The sequence below is a fragment of the Centroberyx gerrardi genome, chromosome 9, assembly GCF_048128805.1.
Source record: "Centroberyx gerrardi isolate f3 chromosome 9, fCenGer3.hap1.cur.20231027, whole genome shotgun sequence".
In the NCBI taxonomy this organism is placed as follows: Eukaryota; Metazoa; Chordata; class Actinopteri; order Beryciformes; family Berycidae; genus Centroberyx; species Centroberyx gerrardi.
The window spans coordinates 14,359,397-14,382,555 of record NC_136005.1 but is presented as its reverse complement, the minus strand read 5'-3'; the positions used below and the strand labels follow the sequence as shown (position 1 = coordinate 14,382,555).

General features: G+C 42.9%; 3 protein-coding genes across 4 annotated transcripts; 1 reads left to right on the top strand and 2 right to left on the bottom strand.

Annotated features, from left to right (window-relative positions):
* Nucleotides 1–1,442: 1,442 nt before the first annotated feature.
* Nucleotides 1,443–3,199, bottom strand: fam78bb (family with sequence similarity 78 member Bb). The gene is made up of 2 exons (XM_071921967.2): nucleotides 2,823–3,199; nucleotides 1,443–1,965 (listed from the first exon to the last, which is right to left on the bottom strand). The coding sequence occupies exons 1-2, from the start codon at nucleotides 3,197–3,199 to the stop codon at nucleotides 1,443–1,445; spliced, it is 900 nt and encodes a 299-aa protein (XP_071778068.1).
* A 2,293-nt stretch (nucleotides 3,200–5,492) lies between these two features.
* Nucleotides 5,493–9,232, top strand: rex1bd (required for excision 1-B domain containing). Its single transcript, XM_071921966.2, has 5 exons — nucleotides 5,493–5,617; nucleotides 6,774–6,856; nucleotides 7,136–7,340; nucleotides 8,363–8,451; nucleotides 8,753–9,232. The coding sequence occupies exons 1-5, from the start codon at nucleotides 5,615–5,617 to the stop codon at nucleotides 8,823–8,825; spliced, it is 453 nt and encodes a 150-aa protein (XP_071778067.1). The 5' UTR covers nucleotides 5,493–5,614; the 3' UTR covers nucleotides 8,826–9,232.
* Nucleotides 9,233–9,330: 98 nt separating this feature from the next.
* crlf1b (cytokine receptor-like factor 1b) lies at nucleotides 9,331–23,104 on the bottom strand. 2 transcript variants are annotated; one of them, XM_078285733.1, is made up of 8 exons: nucleotides 22,886–23,104; nucleotides 20,398–20,676; nucleotides 18,499–18,628; nucleotides 17,352–17,524; nucleotides 15,229–15,386; nucleotides 13,886–14,054; nucleotides 11,480–11,665; nucleotides 9,331–10,441 (listed from the first exon to the last, which is right to left on the bottom strand). In XM_078285733.1, the coding sequence occupies exons 1-8, from the start codon at nucleotides 22,941–22,943 to the stop codon at nucleotides 10,425–10,427; spliced, it is 1,170 nt and encodes a 389-aa protein (XP_078141859.1). In that variant the 5' UTR covers nucleotides 22,944–23,104; the 3' UTR covers nucleotides 9,331–10,424. The 2 variants fall into 2 exon arrangements, with proteins under 2 accessions (XP_078141859.1, XP_071778066.2); XM_071921965.2 differs by having other exon boundaries at nucleotides 11,484–11,665.
* Nucleotides 23,105–23,159: the final 55 nt, after the last annotated feature.

Below are 23,159 nucleotides of genomic sequence, written 5' to 3'. Positions count from 1 at the left end.
GAATGTGAGACATTCTGTAAGCTGCACTCCGGTTTTCATTTCAAAAGTCATCAAACTTCATAAAAGCACATTTTATAAAATATCATAATGGCACAAGTGACTATTTCTGTCTAAACCAAAATACTGTACCCATTTCTAGATCTTTTATAGTGAATGCAGTTCACTTTCACTACAATATTTTCTGTTCTTAGACTACATATACTGACTTGATACAGATACATATCGTAGCTCTGTTCGTCCTCCTCTCACAGCCGTCGAGGGCAGACCCATTTCATTTCTCATAAAATGTAACCTTGCTTCCTCGCCTACAAATAAGATTAGATGGGAAAGGGGAAATCTTGTTTTTTTCTAGAAGGCTGTCATCAATCCAGGCATCACTGGCTTTCAAAAGGCAGGGAGGAAGAAGGTCTGTATCTTGGGTGAACTGATCATTTGTGATTAAAAAAAAGCCAGCTGTAGGGCTTCATTTATGAATGATGCACAAATGGTGTGCTTATGACCAAATCCAAGCTGTGATTTCTATATTTTCTGTGACATGTCAAAAGCAAAAAACGTATTTCCACCTACACCAAGGATACGTGCATGTTAAAAATCGTATTTTCTTTTTTTTTTAATTATTTTTTAAAATGACCCGTCAATGGAATCTGGAACATTTTCACAAATGAGGCCCCTGGTGTCTGTGTGAGGCAGTATGGTGTGACAGAGCAGCAAGCCTGGACCCTACCCTGGGGCTCCATTATAGGCCCTGATGGGCCTGGAAAACACACACCCGCAAACACACACACATGCCTGCGCACCCACACTCACATCATCTCTGAAAGCATATAATCAAATAACATTACAGTTAATATTACAGTTCTCTCTGTCCATAATGCATAACCACACAGCAGTGCCATCCTCCTTGGACCTGTATCACACACACACTAATACCTTTAGTCTTGTACGGGTACACACTCACACAGCACTTTACTGTACAGTACAGAGCAGGCCAGTAGTATCGTCATTAAGGCTGAAGAACCTTTTTAAATAGGGTCTGTATTTAGGCTTGATCGTTTCCTTCTGGGCCGGAGTCGCTACAGGTTTGCATTACATCCCAGAAACCAACGCGTCACTCAGCTGTGCCGGGCTGGAATAAAGGCCTGCACACCCAGTAGCTCCACAGCACCAGAAGTAGAGACCAGTGTCCTTTCTGGATAGTCAAAGGCAGCGGTGGGGAATTAAGGCAGGTGTCCCCCTCAAGATTTAACCCCAGCGTCACACGAAAGACTGCGATTCTGAACTTGTGCCATCAACAGTTCGTACAAGTCTCAGCCTGCCTATACATCTGTGTCTGCTTGTCTGTATTTGTCTTTTTAACTATCTACTGCTTGTTTGTCTTTTTAGCTGTTTCTCTGTCGAAGCGGGCCAACCCTATACTGTCCCGACCCTGTACTGTGAACCCTCTACTTGGGCGGTATGACGACAAGAGCGGGGCCTCTCCTGGGCCTCCACATCAGAACCTGGGCGTCGTTGGCGTTGGGCCTCCCCATGGCGTTAGGAGGGATGGGCTCCATGCGAGTCAACACTCGCGGCTGGTCCTGGTGAACCCGGCCTATCAGTCTGGCTCTGGAGCCCAGCGGCATGGACGGATCCACTGCGATGTCCACCCTCATCCTCCACTTGATGGTGTGGAGCAGGATCTTTTCCCGGGACGTGGTGTTGAGCGCCACCAGCCAGGTGGTGAAGCTCTGGTCCCTTTTGATGCTAGTCAGTAAAGGTGTGTTGGATTCGCTGACCGGCACAGCCCAGGTGACGCTAGGGTAAAAATTGTCGTTCATGCTGACGATGAAGCGCGATGGCTTGGAGGTGGGGCCTACGATGGTGACAGTCTCAGTTGTGTTTCCGTACCAGGGGTAGCTGACGCCGTCCGAGTCGCTGATGGCCCTCACCAGGCCTTCACGCAGCTCAGGAAGCTCCCAGCTGGACCTGGAAGGGTACAGAAAGTAAAGGACTGGAAACAGAGGGATTCCTGTGTACCTTAAGATGGCTTTACTGTGAAGGGAAACATTAGTACAGTAGTAGCTGGAATGTGGCACAGATGTAGCTGGGCTGTTTGTGTTTACCGGGAAGATATACGAGAAAAAGGAGATGATGAGAGGGAACATTTCAGAAATCCTCCTCCAGACACTCCAGGCTTGCAGTGAGCATACAGTATGAATGTTACATGGTGGTTCAGCATGTCAGTGGATTATCATCATCTCTTTGTATGCCAGACAGTTTTTGTCATCTAGTGGCCCCCTTCCATCTGTTCCTTGTGTTTTGTTATGACCATTCCGACACCCCACCCCAAGCCATGTCCTCTCACCCCCTACACCCCCCCCCCTCACCCCCCCAACCCTAAACCCAGCAGGATTAAACACCCCCTCACATATGCCTTTGCCTCCAGACACTCTGGGTGTATGTGTGTGTGTGTGTTTGGGGTGGGGGGGTGGGGGGGGTGCATGTCTCCGTGGGCACAATTTGAGTGTGAGAGCAGCAACTGTTGTTTAGCTCCTCTAATAGCAGCCTTTCTATTTAGGTGCCAAAGTCACAGGAACAGAATCTGTCGGTGGGCGTTTGAATGAAGGAGGCTGACAGCATAGTTAACCTGCTGGGTGCACAAATGCTCTGCGATGCAACACGCTGCTATGCACAAACATGAACACATCGTGTGCATGAATGCAACCTGCATACACGCGCACACACACATATAGCATACACAGACACACACACTGCTTTTCCGTATGTGAAAGGGACGTCACTGGGGTGTAATGAGGACAGAGGTGACAGGGGTGTTAACTCACATGCCAACGTCTCCATAGGTGTTGTAAAATTCCATCTGGGTGCACGCCTGGATCCAGCCCACCACCCATGTCTCGTTACGGGGAACGGGGGGCATCACGATCCGCGCTGACGCTTTGAAGTAGGGCGTCTTGTACCGAAGCACTATGGGCGAGTTCTCCTCAATGATTGTCGGGCAGTGGTCTATGGTGGCGGACAGGTCGTACACCACAATGTTTTCTCGTTTGATGCGTGACTTGCAGGCTATGCTCTGAATGCAGCCCATGGCTGTGCAGGTAAAGGTGACGGTCAGGAGCAGCCAAGTGAGCCTGACGGGCCTGCTGGGGAACAACACTGCTGACTTGGACTGAACTAATATCAACACTATGAGGCCGTGCATCAGATGGACCTAAGGCAAAGGTGTGTGCTACCGCGGGGTAGGCCCTAATCCGCTCAGTCACAATAAAGATTCAACCAGTCAGTGGGATTTAGCTTTCAGGGGGGGTGGAAGGCTCCAGAGAGACCTGGACCGGTGAATCCGGGTTCAAGCCCCCGTGCCGGCAAGCATCCGCCCTGCTGAAATGTTCAACGAGCAAAACAGTGAATCCCCAGCAGCTCCAGGGGCGCTGTTCTGTCTCTGACCCGGTGCTCTGACCTCCCTGCAGGGGTGCAAGCCAGAAGAGAAATGCCCAAGAGGGGATGAATAAAGTATCACATTAATTTCTGATAGCCTATAGTTGGGAAATCCTCTGAACTCAAACAGTGCAGCCTGTCCGTCCCTGTGTGCCACTGCTGCCCTCTTCCCTAGACCGGGCTCCTAGAGGATCCAGCCCTTCCAGCTGATGGCTCCTGCCCGCGCCTCTGTTTGAATCCACGTGTCTGTGTGTTGCCGGCCCGTAACCTTTGATCCTCTTCTTTCTGCCCCGAGCTGTCATGTCACAAGACGCGGGGGACCGGCGGACACCGGGGCGCCGAGAGGGGGACCCGGTGGTCGGGTGGTGCTGCTGCTCGTTGATGCGGCACTGAACATGAGATGCTCCTATACCTGAGCCTCGGTGTTACAGCCTGCGGGCTTGGTGGTCATGCCTCTCGACGGGAGATAAACACGGTGAAAAAAAACAAAAAACAAAACCTGCTGGGAGTCCGTGCATCTGTGATGGGGAAAAAAATAGCTTCCTCTTGCAGAGTTAGACGACACAAGCGGTTTCTTCGCGATCAAAACGAGGGAGAAAATGAGTTGCAAATAATACCGACAACATACCTCTCTAATAGATCAAGAAAATGATGGCAGCACGGCTTAAAAATCACAGAAAATACCGGCATAGTAACCTAATACGGTAGAGTACAGTGCGCGGCATCCTCATTTAATAATAGCTGCATGGCTCTGTGTCGCTGTTCAGTCTCCGTGGTGCTGAAGATGGTGAATGGACCAATGAACGGCAGAGGGAGACTGCGCGCGTAGGAGTGCCCACGTCTGTACAGTAGCCTAGTAGCTTTGCGACCCATTTCCTCCATGTTAGGATAATGCTTTCTTATCTCATACTCCTGCTTAAAGACCAAGCCAGATAAGGGGCGGATAAGCCCCGCGCGGATGGGATATAACTCGTTCCTATATAGGGCTCCAATAAGATATAAGACGCAACAGGTAGCCTTATCCACATCTCAGGAAGGCTGTTTGAGGATGTTTAGCCCAGATGGCATGCTTATAAAATACTAGGCTGCGGTCTATTATTACTACCTTGTAATAATACACCTTCTGTAATTAAATAAGACGGGATGGAGTGCTCCTAATTATGTGGAGTACCGTTTGATTGGTTAGTGGCAGTCAGCGTTCAGCCAGCAGCAAGAGACGCCTTTCAAAATAAAAGTGTCATAATCTCTCAGTTGGTATGAGGTGTTTCTTTCTGTGATTAACTCAAGTAACTCTGCAAATTGAGGAGAAATGGTAGGCCGGAATACAACAAGAAATATCAGTGGATACGTGGGAAATATTCAGAGGCTGGTCACATAGCCAAACACATGGAGGTTCAGATGGAAGGTTATTAGCCTATATTGGAGCCATTCGCCTACTAATGGATACCTCATGGTCTAGCAGGTGTTGGAGCAATTCCAGAGCTTAGGTGGGTGAGCAGCTACACCCACACATTCTGGTCATGTCTAAAATTGAAAGTCTTTTGGGACCAAGTATATCAAACTACGAGGTGTTTAATTTAGACATCCGAAAAGGATCCAAGAGTGAATTTATTAGGGATTATTCCTGAAGAAGGCAAAAAAAAAAAATACTTATTACACATCCTGATGACAGCAGCCATGAAATGTATCACTTTGTATCACCAGTTAGAAACTGGTTTGATCGGAGGAATGGGGTATTTTTCAGGATCACATTGTCACACAGACGAAAATATTAGTGTACTACTAGGCTATGTATGTAACACTATAACTGAGAAGAAAAACTAAAGAATAATAGTGTCAAAACTATAATAATTAGACGGATAGTCCTGCTCCTCAGTTCTGATTGGCTGAGTCAGAGGTTAAATGAAATGTAGTTGGCCAACCAAAACGAACCTGTCTTGGTCGTCTCTTTTCGTGGTGTTCAGAAATCGTTGTTGTATTGTAACTTTTATTTTGAAAATCCCTTACTCGCGCTGGTTCTCGCGATGTTTCCGGTGGGAGGGCGGACAGGCAGTAGGCAGGCAGCTGAATCACAGGCACACAGGAAGAAAACAACACATTGTGGGACTCTTGTACCAAAACATACCAATATCATAGACTAGCTTCTCTGTCGAAACTCAACAGCAATATCAGGGAGATTACCATGGTAAGTAGTTGACATTTTACTCTATATACTCTAACGTTAGTCCCAAATGTCTACAGGCACTAAACTAATACTACCACACGTGCTAAGCTAACGTTAGCTACTGTAGTTGAAGTTGCTCTGTTAGTTGGCTACTTGACATTGCAGTTAAGCTACATTATGTCTGCCTGTAACGTTATGAAGCAAACGTAACCAGTGAGTACTAGCATTGTTACTTTGCTGATATTTTATTTTACTTAGAAGTAAAAGTAACGGTGTAGAAAATCTATTTGAGGTAAAAGTAAAAAAGTAGCTAATTTAAAATGTAGGCTACTCAGAGCTAAAGGTACTAAGTTACTTTTTAGAAAAGAGAACATTGTTACATCTGAAGTTTTCCTTTTGCAATTCTTAAGGACGAGAGGACAGAGTTCAAACATTCTTTTAATTGGAAAATTTAGATATTATAAAATAAAGTGCACAAAGTCAAACCAGATTACTCTTCTCTTCTTTGCTGACTGACCACTGCCAGTGGCTCTACAATTGGGCAATTTCTGATGGTCCAGTTTCTGATGCTTATGTAGACCGTACAACATTTGTGCTCTGTAATGGATGTGATTTAAAATGAAGTGCAGAGCAATACTTAAGTAAAAAATGAACTATACTCAAAAATGTACACCTACACCAAAAAGGTACTCAATTACAGTAACGTGAGTAAATGTAATTAGTTACTTCCCCCCTTGAACACAGCTAAAGTGTAAATGAGCTCAGGCATGTAACCATAACGCTATGGTTGTCTTCAAGTTTATTTTCTTTTGATGAACTCAGATTACAACCAATCAAGTTTTACACAATGTACAAACTTAACTCTGGGTACTTATTAACTAATGAATTATTGCTTTATGTTTTCCATTCAATTTCATGAATACAGAAATATTTTGGGGTTCTATAGGAGTTTGGGAGTTAACTCCTATGGGCAGCACCTTAAGCTGTGGTGTGCTACTAGAACTGTTAAAAATGTCATTTCATGGACATTATGTTCATACAAAACAAAGTCTAGCAAGTAGCAATACAACCAAAAGGCTCAGCCTGATCATTTTTAGCTAGTTATACCTGTTCAGCTCTGTATAACGTAGGCTAATTTGTTTGTGTTGGTTCTCTTTAATGTGATTCATCCTTCTAGGTACCTACAGACTTTAAAGCCCTGATCCAGCGATTTTATGCCCTTCAGTCAGAGCGGGTCGAGACTTACAGGCTCTTTGATGAGTAAGTTAGTATAAAGTTTGAAACTAGTAAGACCTACAATGCTGCTGTTATAACTTACTGCACATAACTAACACACACATAATTCTCTGAGCATTTTCACATATTAGATATTAGATATTACATTAGATATTTTTCATTTCTAAATCACATGTCTCACGTTTCCAGAGCCATTCTCCATACTTCCTGGCACATAAACAGACAAAATTGAACTATAGGCCTAATGTTGTTCCTGCTGCTGTTTTTAAAATGTTGTTGTTTTGGCTGCTGACTCCCTTCCAGGGGACATGAGGCCTACTTGAGGACGGGGCCCCACTACGACTTTGACCACTACAGGCAGCTGGTCCATGAGATAACACAGGCCTTCTGTGGCATCTCCAAGGAAGTGCTACAGATCAAGGAGAAGCTGCACCAAGACTTTGACAGGCCAGACCTGTCTGAGCACATTGAAAAGCTGCAGAGCAAAGAGAAGCAGAAGCTTGAACTGGTAGGAAACACTGCTATATTTTTTCAATCTGTTTTTTTGGATTAATATAGGAAGTCCAGAAGCTGAGGGAGAGAACAGTGAATACGAAACAGCAGCTTACACATTTGATACGGGAAATGTCATATATAATAGTGCCATTGGTTTAACACCACATATCCTATGTTGTAAGGCAGTGGACTTACTAAGTTACCTAACACCTGTTTCATTTTGACTGTTGACATTGGTTGTCCTAAATATAAATGTGAATGTGTTATGTATTTATCTGATTGTGAGATATAGCCTAATAATAGATGCCTACAAACACCTCAGATGTTCACTTTTTTTTTTAAAACAAATTACTGTTAAATATATGTAATCTAAACTTTTATTATGAAGTGATATACTGGGCAGGACTGTGGTCATGTCTGGTGTAGTCCCACTGTTCCACCACAAGGAGGCAGAGTTCTTATGGAGAACATAACACATTTCATAATTGGCCACTGGTTTGTTTAGAGTAAATACCATTACATCATACATTTTACACCACTAGTGTAAGAAAAGTGTGCATGTTTCTAATTGAAAATCTTTGTTTTTGTTTGTGCAGCTTGAGGCATCAAACAGTAACTCATTAATGCTGAACGGTCTTATAACGTTTTTTCAAGTGCTTCTGTTTCAAGACAGTGATTTGTAAGCAGCAGCATCTATTACTGTGTCTCGTCATGGTCAGACAGACTGTTTGAGTCAGGCTGGTGCTAAAATGTTATGGCTTTGGCACTTCCCACATTCTTGAACAATCCACATACCGTATATATCTGGTGAGCAAGGATGACGTGTCCAACAGCATGTTCTTCACTGTTGCACTTTTGAATAAGGTTTCAAGATATACTCTTTTATATTTGTAAATAATAATAATAAACTGCATTTCTGACAGCATTGTTATAGAACTGCCATCATCTCAGTGTCCGTCCTCCTCCTCTTCTTTTGTCCCCCAGACACTGACGAATGGTTTGCATATATTTTATCTGATGCACCTTTTCCAACAGACAGCCAAGCTGCAGCTGGTCAGGCAGAAGGCCCAGGATCACCCGGAGGACGAAGGCTGTGAAGAAAAGATTCAGGAGATCAAGCAGGAGTAAGAGCAGCTATTACCAGCCCTCTGTCTGCTACTTCATCTCCCCAGTGACCCCCTTTCACTCACTCTGTCAACCTGCTGCTGCTCCACTGCTGTCTGTCCATCATATGCCATCTCTCTATCCTCCTAATGCACCCTACTATCACTTACCACTGTATTCTATTAGTTGTTCACAAAATTACACAGAGAAGTGAATGAGGTAAAGCCACGCAATCTCTAATGCGTACTTACTCACAGCACAGTGGTTTCTACGTAACTAAAATCTGAGCTTCTGTTTTCTTTGCTCTCTTTCTCTCTCCAGCATCATAAAGAACAAAGAGGCTCTGAGTGAGATCATGCAGGACTTTAAGTACGACTCGGAGGAGTGTGATTGACGGGCGGCTCCCAGGAGGCCCTGCTGCCGCCCTCTGAGAGCAGCAGACAGGGATTGATAGACTGACTCCCCTCTGCTGCAACTTCCATCTTGGACTCATCAGCCGCACTTATCGATCCCCCTCTGGCTCCGCCCCGCTCGCTGCTGCAGTCTCACTCCACCCAGGGGGCATTTCAAATGCAGGCTGTGTGTGTGTGTGTGAGTGTGTGCACCTGTGTGTATTTATGTATATGTGTCCAAGTGCATGCCTCAGCAAAAAAAAACAACAAAACAGCTTGTGTTCTGACGAAATCTGTAAATACTCTGAAATATTAGATAAAATGTTAAATAAATCTGAAAATCTTGTTCAGGTCTTTTGTATACTTGATAAGTGCTGTGCATTTTTTTTTAAAATAAAGACACATTCCAAGACAAGTTTTGTTCCTTTACTGTGCTACACATTATACACAATATTTTTCAGAACCATTATTGATAAAAGAATATAACTTAAGAGAAAATCAAGATTCCTTAAATATACTGTTATAAAAATATAAGCAATATAAAAAATGTCTTCAAACAAACAGTCAATTCAGACACAGTACAGTATTTACATTGTAAAGATAGTGAGGCCTTATTCCACTGGGAGTCGATTACTGATCCAACCAACGTTATTACTGTGGTTTAGAAATAACTGAATTTAACTGCCTGGGTGGTACACAATACAATAATTTGAGATAAAATGGCCACTTACAAAGTAAACACAACCCAAAATGTCTGATTACTGTCTGCAATCATCACACTTGTAATGCCACAAATTAATTTAGCCTTGACTGAACTGTGGTGTAGCCTGTTTGATAACAGTAAGGATCTCCACTCTCATTATTAAACATTAGAACTGTTGCACTGATGCAGACTTTGCTTTGGTTAGTTCACTGTTAGAAATGCAAGTCTGGACATTGTGATCAAAACACAAAAGTAGTGATGGAGGAAATTATGAAAGTTTGTGAAAGTATAAAGGTATTTGGTAACTATTTCTTTACAAAGCATTCTGCACAATAAGGGAAGCACAATTCATGGGTTTCTGTGGAAACCATGTATTGTACTTCCAAATTCCCTTATAATGTTACTACCGAAACTGAGGTGCTCTGTCTGTGTGCTTCAGTTTATCTTTTCAGATGGGTTGAGTAATGCCTTTGCACGGTTTGACATCAAAGTGCCCAGACTTGCTTATTTTAGTGAAATTCATAAGAAGACTGGACTGTTGCGTACTTTCTTCACAGAACAAAAGTGCAGTTACCGAGGAACTGAATCTGTGAGTGTGTGTGTTCTCACGGAGAGATACGGCTATCAGATCAAAGAGGGATTCCACTTAATTCTAATCCTGGTTGGCCAGCGGAGTCGCAGAAAAACACTGCGTCGTCTCACTTCAGTTATCTTCTCTGTTCCACATGGGTTCCTGTAAACTAAAGTTAAGCCTGTAAAACCAAACACTGCAATATCCCACATCCAAGGGGGGTTGGACCGCTCACACAACTGGGACCCTCGGGGCCAGTATCTGTCAGTGTTTCTCGATGCTGTTCGTGAATTAAATACCTCAGTGGCGCTTGGTGGGTGCTATGAATTATCGTCTTGTAGAATCTGAAAGGCAAAAACAGATGGTTGATATTGGGAGGATTCAACAGGAAAAAAAAGGTGTAATTCATAATCATTACCACGATGGCACTAATTGTTCTTTGTCTGGCTGTCGTTTCCCTCGTCCTCTCTTTCTCTCTCTCTCTCATTCTTTGCATCATCTCTTTCTGATTCTGTGTGTGTGTTGCTCTCTCGGCCCCCGCTATACCTTCCTCTCAGGATAATCAATGGCAACCTGTCAGGGTGACTGAACAAAGACATTATTCAGGCGACAACTTAAGCGTATGCCCATGGAAAGCAAAGATCGGAGACTGCTGAGCTAATTGAGTCAGGTGGAGTAAAAGTCTCTGCAGGTTCAAGGGCTGAGCGGAGGATGTGAAGAGGATGTGGCTGAAGGATTTGAACTTTATACACAGTCACATACACACACACACACACACACACACACACACAACACCCAGTGGCTCTGCACGCCATTTGGCCTGAGTTATGCTGTGAAAGGAGCTCCTCACGTCATGAGAAAACAAAACACAAAAGGAGCACATTACCGCGGGCTGTTAATTGCATTTACATGTTCATTTCTCTTTGTTGTGGTCATCGACTGAAGATCATAAGTGTACATCGTTAAAATACGTAATAAAATAAGAGTGCATGACTGAGGAGAAATGAAAGGATATCCACTTTTATGCTCTTACTTCTGGGCCAGTAAAGTCAAAACCGCACATTTACCTGATCATAAAGTCTGAACTGAAGCTTCACAGAGCCAACCAGTTCAAGAGAAAGCTCTCCTCTTTGTGTTTCTAAAAATGCTGACCGCATGGCATAGCGCAGGCGTCTCTGGACAAAGGCAGAGTCAGAAATTCAGGGTGTATGCACAGTTCAGGACATCGATGCAGCAGTGGCTGTTGTGGCGGTAAGGCAGACTGTGTTGTTTGTGTGTGTGTGAGAGAGAGAGAGAGAGAGAGTGTGTTTGTGAGGGCGTATGGGTAAGTGAGTGAATTTCCAGCTGAGCAGAGATAATGAAAAGAGAGAGATTCTGCTTACCTACCTGGTTGCGCGTTTTATGCGATTTCTGCAGCCACACCCTCCACTGGTCGTACAGTTTGATTGACATGCCGCTGCAGCCGTACGCGTGCTTGCGGACCCAGCCGAAGAACTGCTTGAGTTCCCGCCGCAGGGTGGAGTTCTGCTCACCGGACTTGGGATCACATGAGCCACTCTGCAGCCGCTCTGGGAGCAGGAAGGAGGGGGGGGTGTAAGGAGAAGGTGGGGTGGAGGAGGAAGGGAAAGAAAGAGGAGAGAGAGAGTGGAGGAAGAGGAAGAGAGGAGAGGTAAGAGAGAGAACAGCGTCAAGGTTACAGTTAGGACAAGTGTTAGTAGGAGCTATATGTTGTGTGTACACAGCTTACAGGGATCAAGGTATAGACATGTTTTTCACACCTGGCTCTTATCAGTATGTATACATATTAAGCAGACAAAATACAGATCATTTTATGATGTACTTTCCAAAGTTGATTATCTTTTAAAAACATTTCTGTCGGTCAGCCTTGCCCTATCTTTTTAAAAATCACAAATACTTATTCAATTAATGTATCAAACTAATTGACAAAATATTAATTGCTAGTACAGTATTAAAATACTATTTACAGTGTTCTCGAAGTATCAACCTCAGTGCACAAAATTGATAAAGTCAGGGAGCCAAGTGACCGGTGTGACTGGAGGGAGAGTCATGTGATTGGCTGTAAAGTGGATCTCCCTTTAAAAGGGCATCCGGCCATCTACCTGTTTTTATTGTCCCACCAGGGGTTAAAAACCAGCATCAACACAAAGGACAACATTTAGTGCATGGAATATGAAATATTTTAAATATTTATATAAATATCTTTCTTCTTTGATAAATTGATATGTGCAGAAACATTGTCAAGGATAACACAAAAAGAGACCTGGACTTGCTTCCATCATTGTCCTTGTGGTTGTTTCAGTCTTAGCAAGGTGATGATGACCAGGAGTGATCATTTTTCAATTTAATATCAGGACATTAATATGTTACTTAATCACAGCACTCGGTTGTTCAAGTTGCTGGTAAACAGGTTTTGGAAATGACATTTTTTCCCCAATTACAAAGTCTACCAAAAAGTAGTTTTAGAACACTGAAATATTGAATTTTGAAGTAAGTTAGAAGTAATTTAGTATAGTGAAAGTTCTGTCCAGCTCTTAGTTTCCACTACCGGGCCAAACGGAGTTGGTCAGTGCACACTAATGACGATTCATGTCACTTAATTTCACAAAACAACATTTAAATCAGATATTATATGTAAACTGGGCTATAATTTCATACAAATAAATAATGTTTTTCAGTTCAGTGTGCTAAACTGCGGACCTGACCAGCCATACTGGGGAGGACAGGCTACTGAAAGCCAAAAGCCTGCCACAATCAATCCTTTATGGCAAACAACAGAGCCTGATAACGACTTCCTCCCCCTAGGGAGTAAATACCACATAACCTATGTAACTCATTATCTGCTCCTCATGGTCCCAAACCTGCTTCCACTCAGGCTTTATAGGCCCTGTGTGTGCCACTGACAGACAACCAGCGTTTTAACTTGATCAATCTTTGAAGGCTAACGACAAAAATCTATCAAATATCCCCCTGGCTCTTTGCCATTTCTTTTAATCCTCTGTTGAGAGATCTCTATCGAGGCAGCTAGCCTCTTGATGTTTGGTTTCTCTGGGGTCACATGCGGTTTGGATCTGGTTGTTCAGGATGTTGAATCTGGGATAAGGCCATTGTTTTTCTGGTTTTAATTGGCAATGAAAGGTTGATTATTAGAAAGGAAAGAATGCACAAGACTCGTGAACATCGCAGACGTTTGGGATGTCTTTAAAAGCCATACTCCATGAAACCTATCGGCTATGAGACTCATTAAACAAAACGCATCAGTTATACTCTTGCATATATGGCTGATTTTGTCTCGGCTATCCAACAAAATGCAATGTTCTTATAGTTTTGTTTAAAAAAACTTGTACTTCTACTATTCTTTGCATTCACCATTAGGGATGGGACGATCTGCTTATCTCACGATACAATTTGATACACGATGTGGGGTTCATGATCCAATACAACCACGATACGATGTAATGCATATCAGTGACAACAAAGTGTGACTCTGCAGAATTATTCGTATTTCTGAGCTGCAAATCATAATAACATAATTTGGATGGAGAGCTTGTGAAACATCTCATTTGTGATTACTAGAGCAGAGTAAAAATGATACGTATTGTCACATTTTTGTATCACAATATATTGAATTTCGATATATCGTCCCATCTCTATTCACCATGCATCCACACAGCAAAATTCTATATGTTACACCCAATCAGGAAAAGACCACTCATCCCAAAGTATGCCAATGAGTTTCTGTTGGTTTCTGTGGCGTGTCGTCTACTCACCGCTGATGGGTGTGGAGGCGGCGGTGGGGTGGCTCCAGTCACTCCAGATGCCGGCCTTCCTGGACCCATAGATGCCCACTGGGTTGCATCTCACCTGGACAAAGTAGACGGTCCCGGGCCGGAGGCCTGCCAGACGACACGACGTCTGGTTACCAACGTCATCCACCACCTGGGACAGGGGGGTGAATGACAGAGAGGACATATAGAAATGATACTGGATCTGTAGGAGAAGGCACATAAAACAATACAAGATCTCTCACAGTCAGTTAAGCTCTGACTTCTCCACAACATTTCCCACTTGAACAGCAGCATGCAGCTGCCTTGGTGGACACTGGATCAAATTTGCTATTCTTCTTCTTTTTTTTTTTATTCTTCATATGCCTCTAGCGCAGACTAAAAAAGTTTTATATATTAACATTTCGTAGCTTCACTCTGTTTTCATTTTGAATGCGGTCTGGATAACATTGCTTTGAAGGTTTTGAATTGAATTTTGCTTGAATACTATTTGCCTAATGCTCTCATTCAACAGTGATTCCAGTATTTAAATACATACACATACAAACACAATAAAGAAATAAAATTGGGATAAACAACAAAAAGGCAAACTCCTGTGTTCATCTGTGGTCAGAAAACATCAAAGAAGCCATATAAAATATTTCTGTCTGAAGCTCTACTATTGGATTTTGGATCAAAGCCAGGATTCAAAATATAGCAGAGCAATAAACCGCTAGCAGTCAAGGCTTTTACACATGAGTAAGATTTGCTTTCCAGTGAAAGCATGAGCAAGAGGAGATGCAGCAGAAGCCAATATGATTCTGTGAAGAATATTCTCTTCCTTAAGAGGATCAGACACTGATGCACCTCAAATATTTACACACACAAGAGATGCCACAGAGGTAGCATGCGTTTCAGAACGTGTGTGTATACACTACCAGTCAAAAGTTTTATTTTTACCATTTTTCACATTTTAGAATAATAGTAAAGACATCAAAACTATGAAATAACACACATGGAATTATACAGTGACCAAAAAAGTGTCAAACAAATCAAAACTATCTTATATTTTAGATTCTTTAAAGTAGCCGCCCTTTGCCTTGATGGAAATGCAAAGGCTTTGGAAAGAAATTCATACATAGGATCAACTTCACTATTTATATTTGTCTAAAAAAACAAATTTCAAGCATTTAAGCATAAGCCTTTAGATCAGAATGGCTTTAAGATAATGAAAAACATAGTGCAATCAATCCGGTGTGTCCAAACTTTTGACTGGTAGTGTATGTGTGTGTGTGTGTGTGTGTGTGTGTGTGTGTGGGTGTGTGTGTGTGTGTGTTTGGCTTCTCTACCTTCCACTCGGTGCTGTCCTCCAGCCTGTAGCGGATCTGATACTTGGCCTGAAACAGGAAGTCCTTGAGCGCTGGAGGACTGGCCCAGCGGACCGTCAGCTGGTCCTCCAGATCCCCGACTCGACTCACCAGCACGTTGTCCGGCGGGTCGGTGGTCACTGTGGAGAGACACGGACACAACAGAGGGAGCATCAACTCATCTATTTGTTACTTTTACTGTGTGTACATACAGTAGACCCGGTTTCTTACAGTTGATGCAACAGAACTGGCTGAAGCAGGCTCTTATCCTCTGAATGACCTCTAGAGAGAGAGAGGAACCCCCCCGATGAATATTGTACCACAGCGCTCAGGGCAGAGAAGCACTATATCCAGACTCTATCGTCATTCTGCTTGAATAAAACATGGCGAGGATGATGAATGTTGGGCCACTGTTGTCCAGCCAAGCACATTGTCTGTCTCAGGTACAAGTTCCACTTCTTCAAATAAAATAATCTATATTTACATATATGCTACATATACGATCAGTTTCTGTATGAACTGCTTTTTAAAATAGAATCCAGTCCCTTTTTTTTTTAAAGCTCAATGGAGGGGAGAGAGTCCTGCATCGGGCTGCAACATGGTCTTAATGTGTAAGCTGAACATTCATCAATATTATCAGGTTTCAGAGGCCTCTTGTTTTGTCTTGTCTTTTATATATTAAACCTTCTTTCTTCTCTCTCTCTCTCTCTTTTCCTCATTCCCTCTTCCCTTTCAGTGATGCAATGGAAACAAAAAGATAGGTCAACTATGAACCGCAGTTAGTAAAAACCACGAGGCAAACAACCACCAATATCGCATGTATTTTTCAGAATTGCATTCATGTTTCAGTTCACTCAAAAGACTACTTTCATGTAACTTACATCAGACTTTCTCTTACATCAGAGTATATGAAGTATAACAAGTATGACTTCTTTATAAAGATATTATTTGTTTGAAAAATCCATTTGACAAAAAAAAATGAGTTTAGGTGGGTTCACCCTCCGCTGCATCGGCACGTTTTTCTCAAATTACCTTATCCCCCTTTTCTCAGACTGACTGGCTGGCTTTTGTGAAGCTGGGATAATCAGGTCAGTCTCTGTTCTCCTCTCCTCCCCAGTCCAATATACTTGCTGCAGAGAGCACAGTTGTCCCCACACTCAGCATTAAATAAAACATGTTCTCCCACTGCAATAAAGCTCGCAAGGAAATCAAGAGCTTTGATGGAGCTGATGGAGGGAGAGAGAGGAGAGAGAGAGAGAGAGACAGGCCTGAGAGACCATCGTATTAAAATGTCTTGTAAAAGTGTTTCCCATTTGTAACTTCAAGCTTGAGAAATGCTTCGCTTCCTCCATTTCCGGTGTGTGTTGTTGTTTGTGCACTGAGGTACTTTATTGGCTCTATCAAGTTCACCCTGGGGGGGGGGGGGGGGGGGGGGAGAGAAAGGAAAATCAAGACGGGAAAATTCCACATCTTATTGTTTCTGTTACTGGGGATTTGAAGATACGGGAGATTTATCATACATCATACATGCGGCTTCGCTCCCTCTGTCCCTTCCAACCCACTGTGGGGAGGGTGAGGAGTGGGATGGATGCTCAGTCTGTGTCAATAAACATGGGTCAGCAAAATGTGGCGTTCACTGGAGGCCACAACACTATGCTATTGTCGGCTAGGGTTAGCGTATACTCTCATAAATACCGCTTATATCTCATATATCACCAGCTATGTCTCTCATTGTGAAACCTGTGGAGTTATTAGCCAAACGTCTGATGTGCGGTTAAATTTTACAACAAAACAGTTTATCTTTCAGCTTCAGCCAGAACCCATTACACAGTTATAGCAATGGATGGATGGAGAAAACTATAAAAAATAAATCCCCTCTCACCCAGGGAAGTGTGTTAGCCATATGCAGGAGATCTGGAGACAAAAGGGGAGGAGAGGAAGAGGAGAGGAGAGGAGAGGAGAGGAGAGGAGAGGAGAGGAGGAGATGACGGGACAGGATATGGCAGGTAAGAAGAGGAGAAGAGAGTAGAGGAGAAGAAGCCAAATGAGTGAAATAACCCCATACAGACTTCTTTTTCTGGGTGTCACCAGGCTGGCTGACTCACCTACATCCAGGATGTCCAGGGTGATGACATCAGAGGTGGCTGCGCCCAGCTGATTGGCCGCCTCCACCCAGATCTCATACGGGGTGAAGAGGGCGAGGTCGCGAGGGATGTAGCAGGTGTAGCGCTGCTGCCCTGTGGTGTAGTCTTCACACTCCTTCTCTCTGCCATACCACCTGGACCAAGGACCAAAATGAAGACTATCACCAAAACGAACTCTGACAAAAGCCTTACATTTGTTTCCAAAAGACTTTAGACAGAAGACAGAATTTTTAACAGTAAAGAACAGTACAAAGGCAATACAATGAAGAAAATATAGCTGCTAGCAGCAATGAACAGGTTACCACAGCATGACAAAGAATGCACTGAGTTCCCTGATAGCCCCACAAGGCATTGTGGGTATTAGAGTCTTTGTGATTATCACAACACAACAGAAGTTCAGATGGCTGTATTTTCTTCAAATCTCAACATATCAACATGTGGCTTGGCAGATATTTATAAAATGATGTTTCCGACCAACCTGTAGAATTTAAAGTGGATTGATTACTTTGTCGTGATTTTACAGTCAACTGAACTTTTTTTTCATTAACTTGGCCATTTTTGGACCAATTTCTTAGGACCTGCAGTTCATGAGAAAAAGATTTTTAAAGGTTTTCCAAAAAATCCAAAATGGCAGCCAGAAATGTATGATGGAGATGATGGGTCCTAGAGGCAAAAATGTTCAGTATGTCCAGATACATATGTGTGCCAAGTTTCACATCTCTACGTACTAATGGCGTGATGGGGCCTTAGACTTTGAAGGCCCATTATAGCGCCATCTATGGGCCAATGAGTACCATTCTTTGTATCCAGGTTATAAGTCACCAGGACTATCTTTGTGCCAAATTACAAAAAAAGTGAACAATCTATGCCTGAGTTATTGGACTGAATAAAACAACAATAGGAATCCCTGGAAACATAACAGGTTACCACAGTGTCAACCTGCACATGAGAGCCCACTGTAGTCACAATGTGAGTGTGGTATGTGTTTCAGGTGATATACTGCATGTGGCACATCCTGTTCATTTGTTTTTAGTCTACCTGAGTGGTGGAGGAGGAGGTGGTGGGTTAGGTGATCACCTGTGAGCTGCAGCAGGTCTGGGGCTCTCACCTCAATTTGTACTTGAGGGTGTATTTGGTTCGGATGAAGGTCTCACCCCGCCCCCCCGGGGTCCACTTGCAGCTCAAGTCCTTGGTGTTTCGGGACCAACAGGTTAAGTTCACCGGCTTCTCTGGAGGCACTGTGCAGTGGAGAAAACGAAAAACAAGAGCGGTGAAAAAGTGTGGGGGGTAAAAAAACTAAATGGGGGCCTTTCGCCAAAGCCACTTCAAAGCCACTTCTATAGAGGCAGGAGGAAGGATTGAGCTGGTGTCCTTACTTATATTGTGTGAATAAAGGATGAGCAATAAGTTTTCAGTGGCCGCTGTCGGATGAAAACCTTCTATCTCCAAATTGTCTTGACTTTTCAGGAACTAAGAAAAGCAGCCTTGTTTTTAGCTTGATGACAGTGCAGTTTGGAGTTTCATCAGCCCAAGAGGTCGGACAATTTTCTCAAACCACAGAGAAACATGTAATTCCTCAATTTAAGTGAAAACAAGAAAATCATCAAATTGGGGTTACAGATTTTTCACAAGACCAAAAGCCATATGAAAAGTTATATTCTATTCTATTCTGTTCATTTCAGCACTCTATTAAATTTATTTAAGCGCTCTATTCTTCCATTTTGCTTTCTATTTAATGTCATTTCTGGGTTATAGATTTCTCGTGGTAATTATTTGATTTTAATTGAGACAGACATCGTTTGACCTTGATTCTGACATTTAAAACAATACAGCTCAGGGCCAAGTTCCCATCCATTCATGTACAGCATTCATTTTATCAGGCCCTGTGTTTTAAGCCAACACTGAGATAAAGCAGATTAGAGTCGTCATGTAACCGGCTTTGAAAGCATTACAGACAGACAGATCATAATCAAAAAGGCTTTCATGTAGGAAAAAATAAATTCTAAGCAAATATTGTCTTTGTGAGCCTTGTGAGGTTCCACTGATGCAAACGAACAAATTAATTTGTTTATTTTCTTGTTACCCTACAGTGCTAACAGGGCACAGGGTCCGTGTGTGTGTGTGTGTGTGTGTGTGTGTGTGTGTCCTTATATGGTTAGGAAGATGTAGAAAATCCTCCAAAGACAAGACATTTTGTTCATTCCCACTTTGAAAAGAGGCAACTTTAGAGTTAGGATTAGGGTTATTGTTATTATTTGGGTTAACCTGAAGTCAGGTCATAGGTTAGGTAATGCATGCAAGTCAATGTCCTCAGCCATAGGGATAAAAAAAAGTGTGCTCGTTTGTATGTGTGTGAGAAATTACAGGATATGTTAAATTATATTTCAAACAACAGATATCTACAAAATAACCATAATAGTTGGTTTCGTAAAATCATGAGCTTGGAAATAGAAGTATCAAACTGACTTGTCCACATATTCATGATCTTTGTTACTTTATGCTTGTGTGGTATTATTATTATTTTTTAAAGAACCTTTTGGGGTTAGATGTTTAAAAGGATAGAAAGTGCAACACAGTTTTGCCAGCTGGGATGTCAAACCTTTCATGTTCAATATCTATCTATCTATCTATCTATCTATCTATCTATCTGTCTATCTATAGAACTGCACACTATCCAGATGGATCCTTATAATTCCAAGCTTACAAAATATTGATATACATTTTGTCATGTATGTAAAAACTAATTAATGCGTCTCAGAAGCTTTTTTTTAACACAAACCAGTCTGTTTACATTCTGAATGCTTCACTATACAACATACACCTAAAGGTACATGTGACAGCCTGACAGCAAGGCCAAGTATACTTATGTAACGCTTCCTCACTCTATGAAAACAGGAGGTTGGCTTCTCTGTAAGACATTAATGACTTACAGAAGGTTTGCATATGCATAATGCATACTATATATACAGTTCTACACATTCAGGAAGCCTGTGTACCCGGCACTTACTGCCCACATAGAGACAGGAGCCGGCCAGGACGTGTCCGTCTCCTCCGTGGCAGACCAGGTTGTCTCCGGACTGCTGCTGGGAGCCGTTGAGGCGGTGAAGGGTGACACTGAGGACGTTGGAGCTCACCACCCCGTAGGTGCCGCCGGCCAAACGCTCCCCGTTCAGCGTCCAGTACAGCGTGGCGGCGTGCAGGCCCAGGTCTGAGCTCACCGTACAGGTGGCCGTCAGACTGGAGCCGATACGCAGGGCCGGATCCTGGGGGGAGATCACTGCTACCTCTGGGTGGGGGAGACACAAACCCAAACAGAAGGGATGGGACGATATATATCGAAATTCAATATATCGCAATGCAAAAACGTGACAATATGTATCGTGGGGCAGAAAAATTTATTGTGATATTAGCTACATTTTATTCTGCTGTAGTAATCACAAATGAGACGGCTCGCCCGTCACAATTTCACAAGCTCTCCATCCAAGTTATTGTATCAACACTTTGTAATGACATTTTTAAATTGTTGTTTACATTCTAGCAAGCCAATGCCATTGCTAGAAAGATTTGTCGTTGTGTATCGAATCACATCATGAGATAAGCAGATCGTCCCATCCCTACCAAACACACACAAGTTTGCACACATACGCACAAACACACACACTCTTTAGAGGCAGGCTGGTGTCCACAAAAATGTAAAGGTCACCAGAACAGAAACATACAGTAAGCTTGCCAATGCTCTTGTAGATTTCCAACAAGACAGAAGTAAATTTTCATCTAAAATGTAGGTGTTTAGCTCGCACTCTCATCCAGTGACTTCCAGCGAAGTCGATCCTCCTCAACAACACAATGCATTAGGCCCCGGGGTGCTGCGGCTGATCTGTCTCAGTGTTGCTCGATTTGTTTCAGCGCTGAGAACAACAGATTTCCGGTGGAGCACTAGATGAAATCGCAGTGTTTCCACAAAGAAATCACTCGAGTCACAATTTCAAGGCAGCCCTAAGAAAAGTTTGTGTTTGTGTTTGAGGAGGAGTCGAGCAACACTGCGCCACAATGCAGAGCAGCAGCACGGGACACATATTTATGACCCAGTAATGAAGTGGATTTATGGAGCCTCAGTAGGGCCACTTAGAAAGGTCAGCCTGGGTTGAATGCTTTTCCATACCGCTGCCCCTTCCTCAACTCGTTTCAAAGTTTGTCTTATGATTGATGCCTATGAGAAACGCTCTGCTGTGTGTCTGAATGTTACCACTGGGTTCCTTCACGGAGACACGAGGGTTAATGTGTAGAGGTTTATTAACTGTGCTCTAGGTGGGCGGCGGACAAGCTTTCTAACATATGTGCCAATATGCTGCTTCCAGCTTCACTGGACTTAGGAGGATTTGATGTGAAGGAAATTGTACTGAGATGAAAATGCGCTGGTATTTCCCTGCAAAGAGAGTGAGGATTGACTGTTCTGGGCCTCAGCGAGTGGGTTTCACCTTAAGACACAAAGCACTGGGTTGTAAAGTAGAAAACATAAATCAAAAATGACCAACAAACTCCTTGAATATACAGTATAAGTGTTTTACATGTTTTTTCAGCAAGCACAAATTAGCTAATTGCTCATCACAAGACAAAGTTGCCCAGTCTCTGCTTATAACCTATAATAAATCTCCTGCATGATGATGTCTGGAATATTGGTATGTTTTATGCATTTCTCCCATGCAACAGCGGTGATGAACACTGTTTATTTCAATTTATCTCATCAACTACTTCATCTCCAAGCCTAATTGGCCTTGTCACTGTAATCCACCATTGGGTAGACAATGACATCTAATAATTACTGTAATTTCACTGTGGTGTCGCCACATTTGAATTCATTAAAGATAAAAAATGTTACATTAAGCTATAATTTGAGAATTTGCTGAGACTTCATCACATTAGTTTGCTATATTTTTCCAGGCCTGGCAGTGTAATCTACGGTTTCCTAAACCTTTTCATATCGAGGATCCACAAACAGATAAGCATTACAGACCCCAATTTGATAAGATTTTGTCCAAAGGAAGCTCAAATGAGAAGATTTTAAGAGCTAGTTATGATTTAGCTTAGAATTGCATAACTGTCATTATCATAGGTGGGGTGACAACAACAGTTGGGAGGGTGAAACCTACAAACAAATTAGTCATCCTTATGCATTCCTCATTGTGCTGACTTCTGTCACGTGAAATAACTGATATTGGCTAATAATTAAAATATTAACTAATCCTCATTTCGCAAGGGAACCCCTGGAACGGATGGAGGAGCCCGCTTTGTGAAGCACTGACCTAATGTAAATGGTTAGGACAACACTAACACGCTGCGTTAGGAGATGACACATACTGTTGACTAATGGGGCAGAGCGCACCTCCCATCTCGTGCGGTCTCACCCGAGAGAAACGTGGTAAACTTGGCTGTGTCTGTCTGTCTGTCTGTCTGTCGGCTTCTCCCATAACAAATCTCCAAAGTTTGGTACTTACGTGTCGAGGAGAACAACACATGTGGAACAAGGAGGATGAGAAATATCAAGGAAAACATAGTTCACAGTCTTTTCTGCCTCCTTTTCTGCTCTTTCCCCCACTCTCTCTCTGTCCTTTTCTCTTGCTCGAGTTCCCAAGACGTGAGAAAGAGAGAGAGAGGCAAAAGTTTGGAGGAGGAACTGCGCAGCTTCCACTCGTCAACTTCTGCTTTCAGATCAAATGCTGGATCTCCCAGTGGAAGTCAAAAGACCAAGTTGACTGCGGTGGCTTGGAG

Coding starts and splice junctions, on each gene's coding strand:
- crlf1b (XM_071921965.2), bottom strand. CDS start 22,943: ATGTTTTCCTTGATATTTCTCATCCTCCTTGTTCCACATGTGTTGTTC. Junction 11,666..13,885: donor CGCCTCCACACCCATCAGCG/GTGAGTAGACGA, acceptor TCCTGCTCCCAG/AGCGGCTGCAGAGTGGCTCA. Junction 10,442..11,483: donor CGCATAAAACGCGCAACCAG/GTAGGTAAGCAG, acceptor TTTGCCTTTCAG/ATTCTACAAGACGATAATTC.
- fam78bb (XM_071921967.2), bottom strand. CDS start 3,199: ATGCACGGCCTCATAGTGTTGATATTAGTTCAGTCCAAGTCAGCAGTG. Junction 1,966..2,822: donor ACCTATGGAGACGTTGGCAT/GTGAGTTAACAC, acceptor GTACCCTTCCAG/GTCCAGCTGGGAGCTTCCTG.
- rex1bd (XM_071921966.2), top strand. Junction 6,857..7,135: donor ACTTACAGGCTCTTTGATGA/GTAAGTTAGTAT, acceptor ACTCCCTTCCAG/GGGACATGAGGCCTACTTGA. Junction 8,452..8,752: donor ATTCAGGAGATCAAGCAGGA/GTAAGAGCAGCT, acceptor TTCTCTCTCCAG/CATCATAAAGAACAAAGAGG.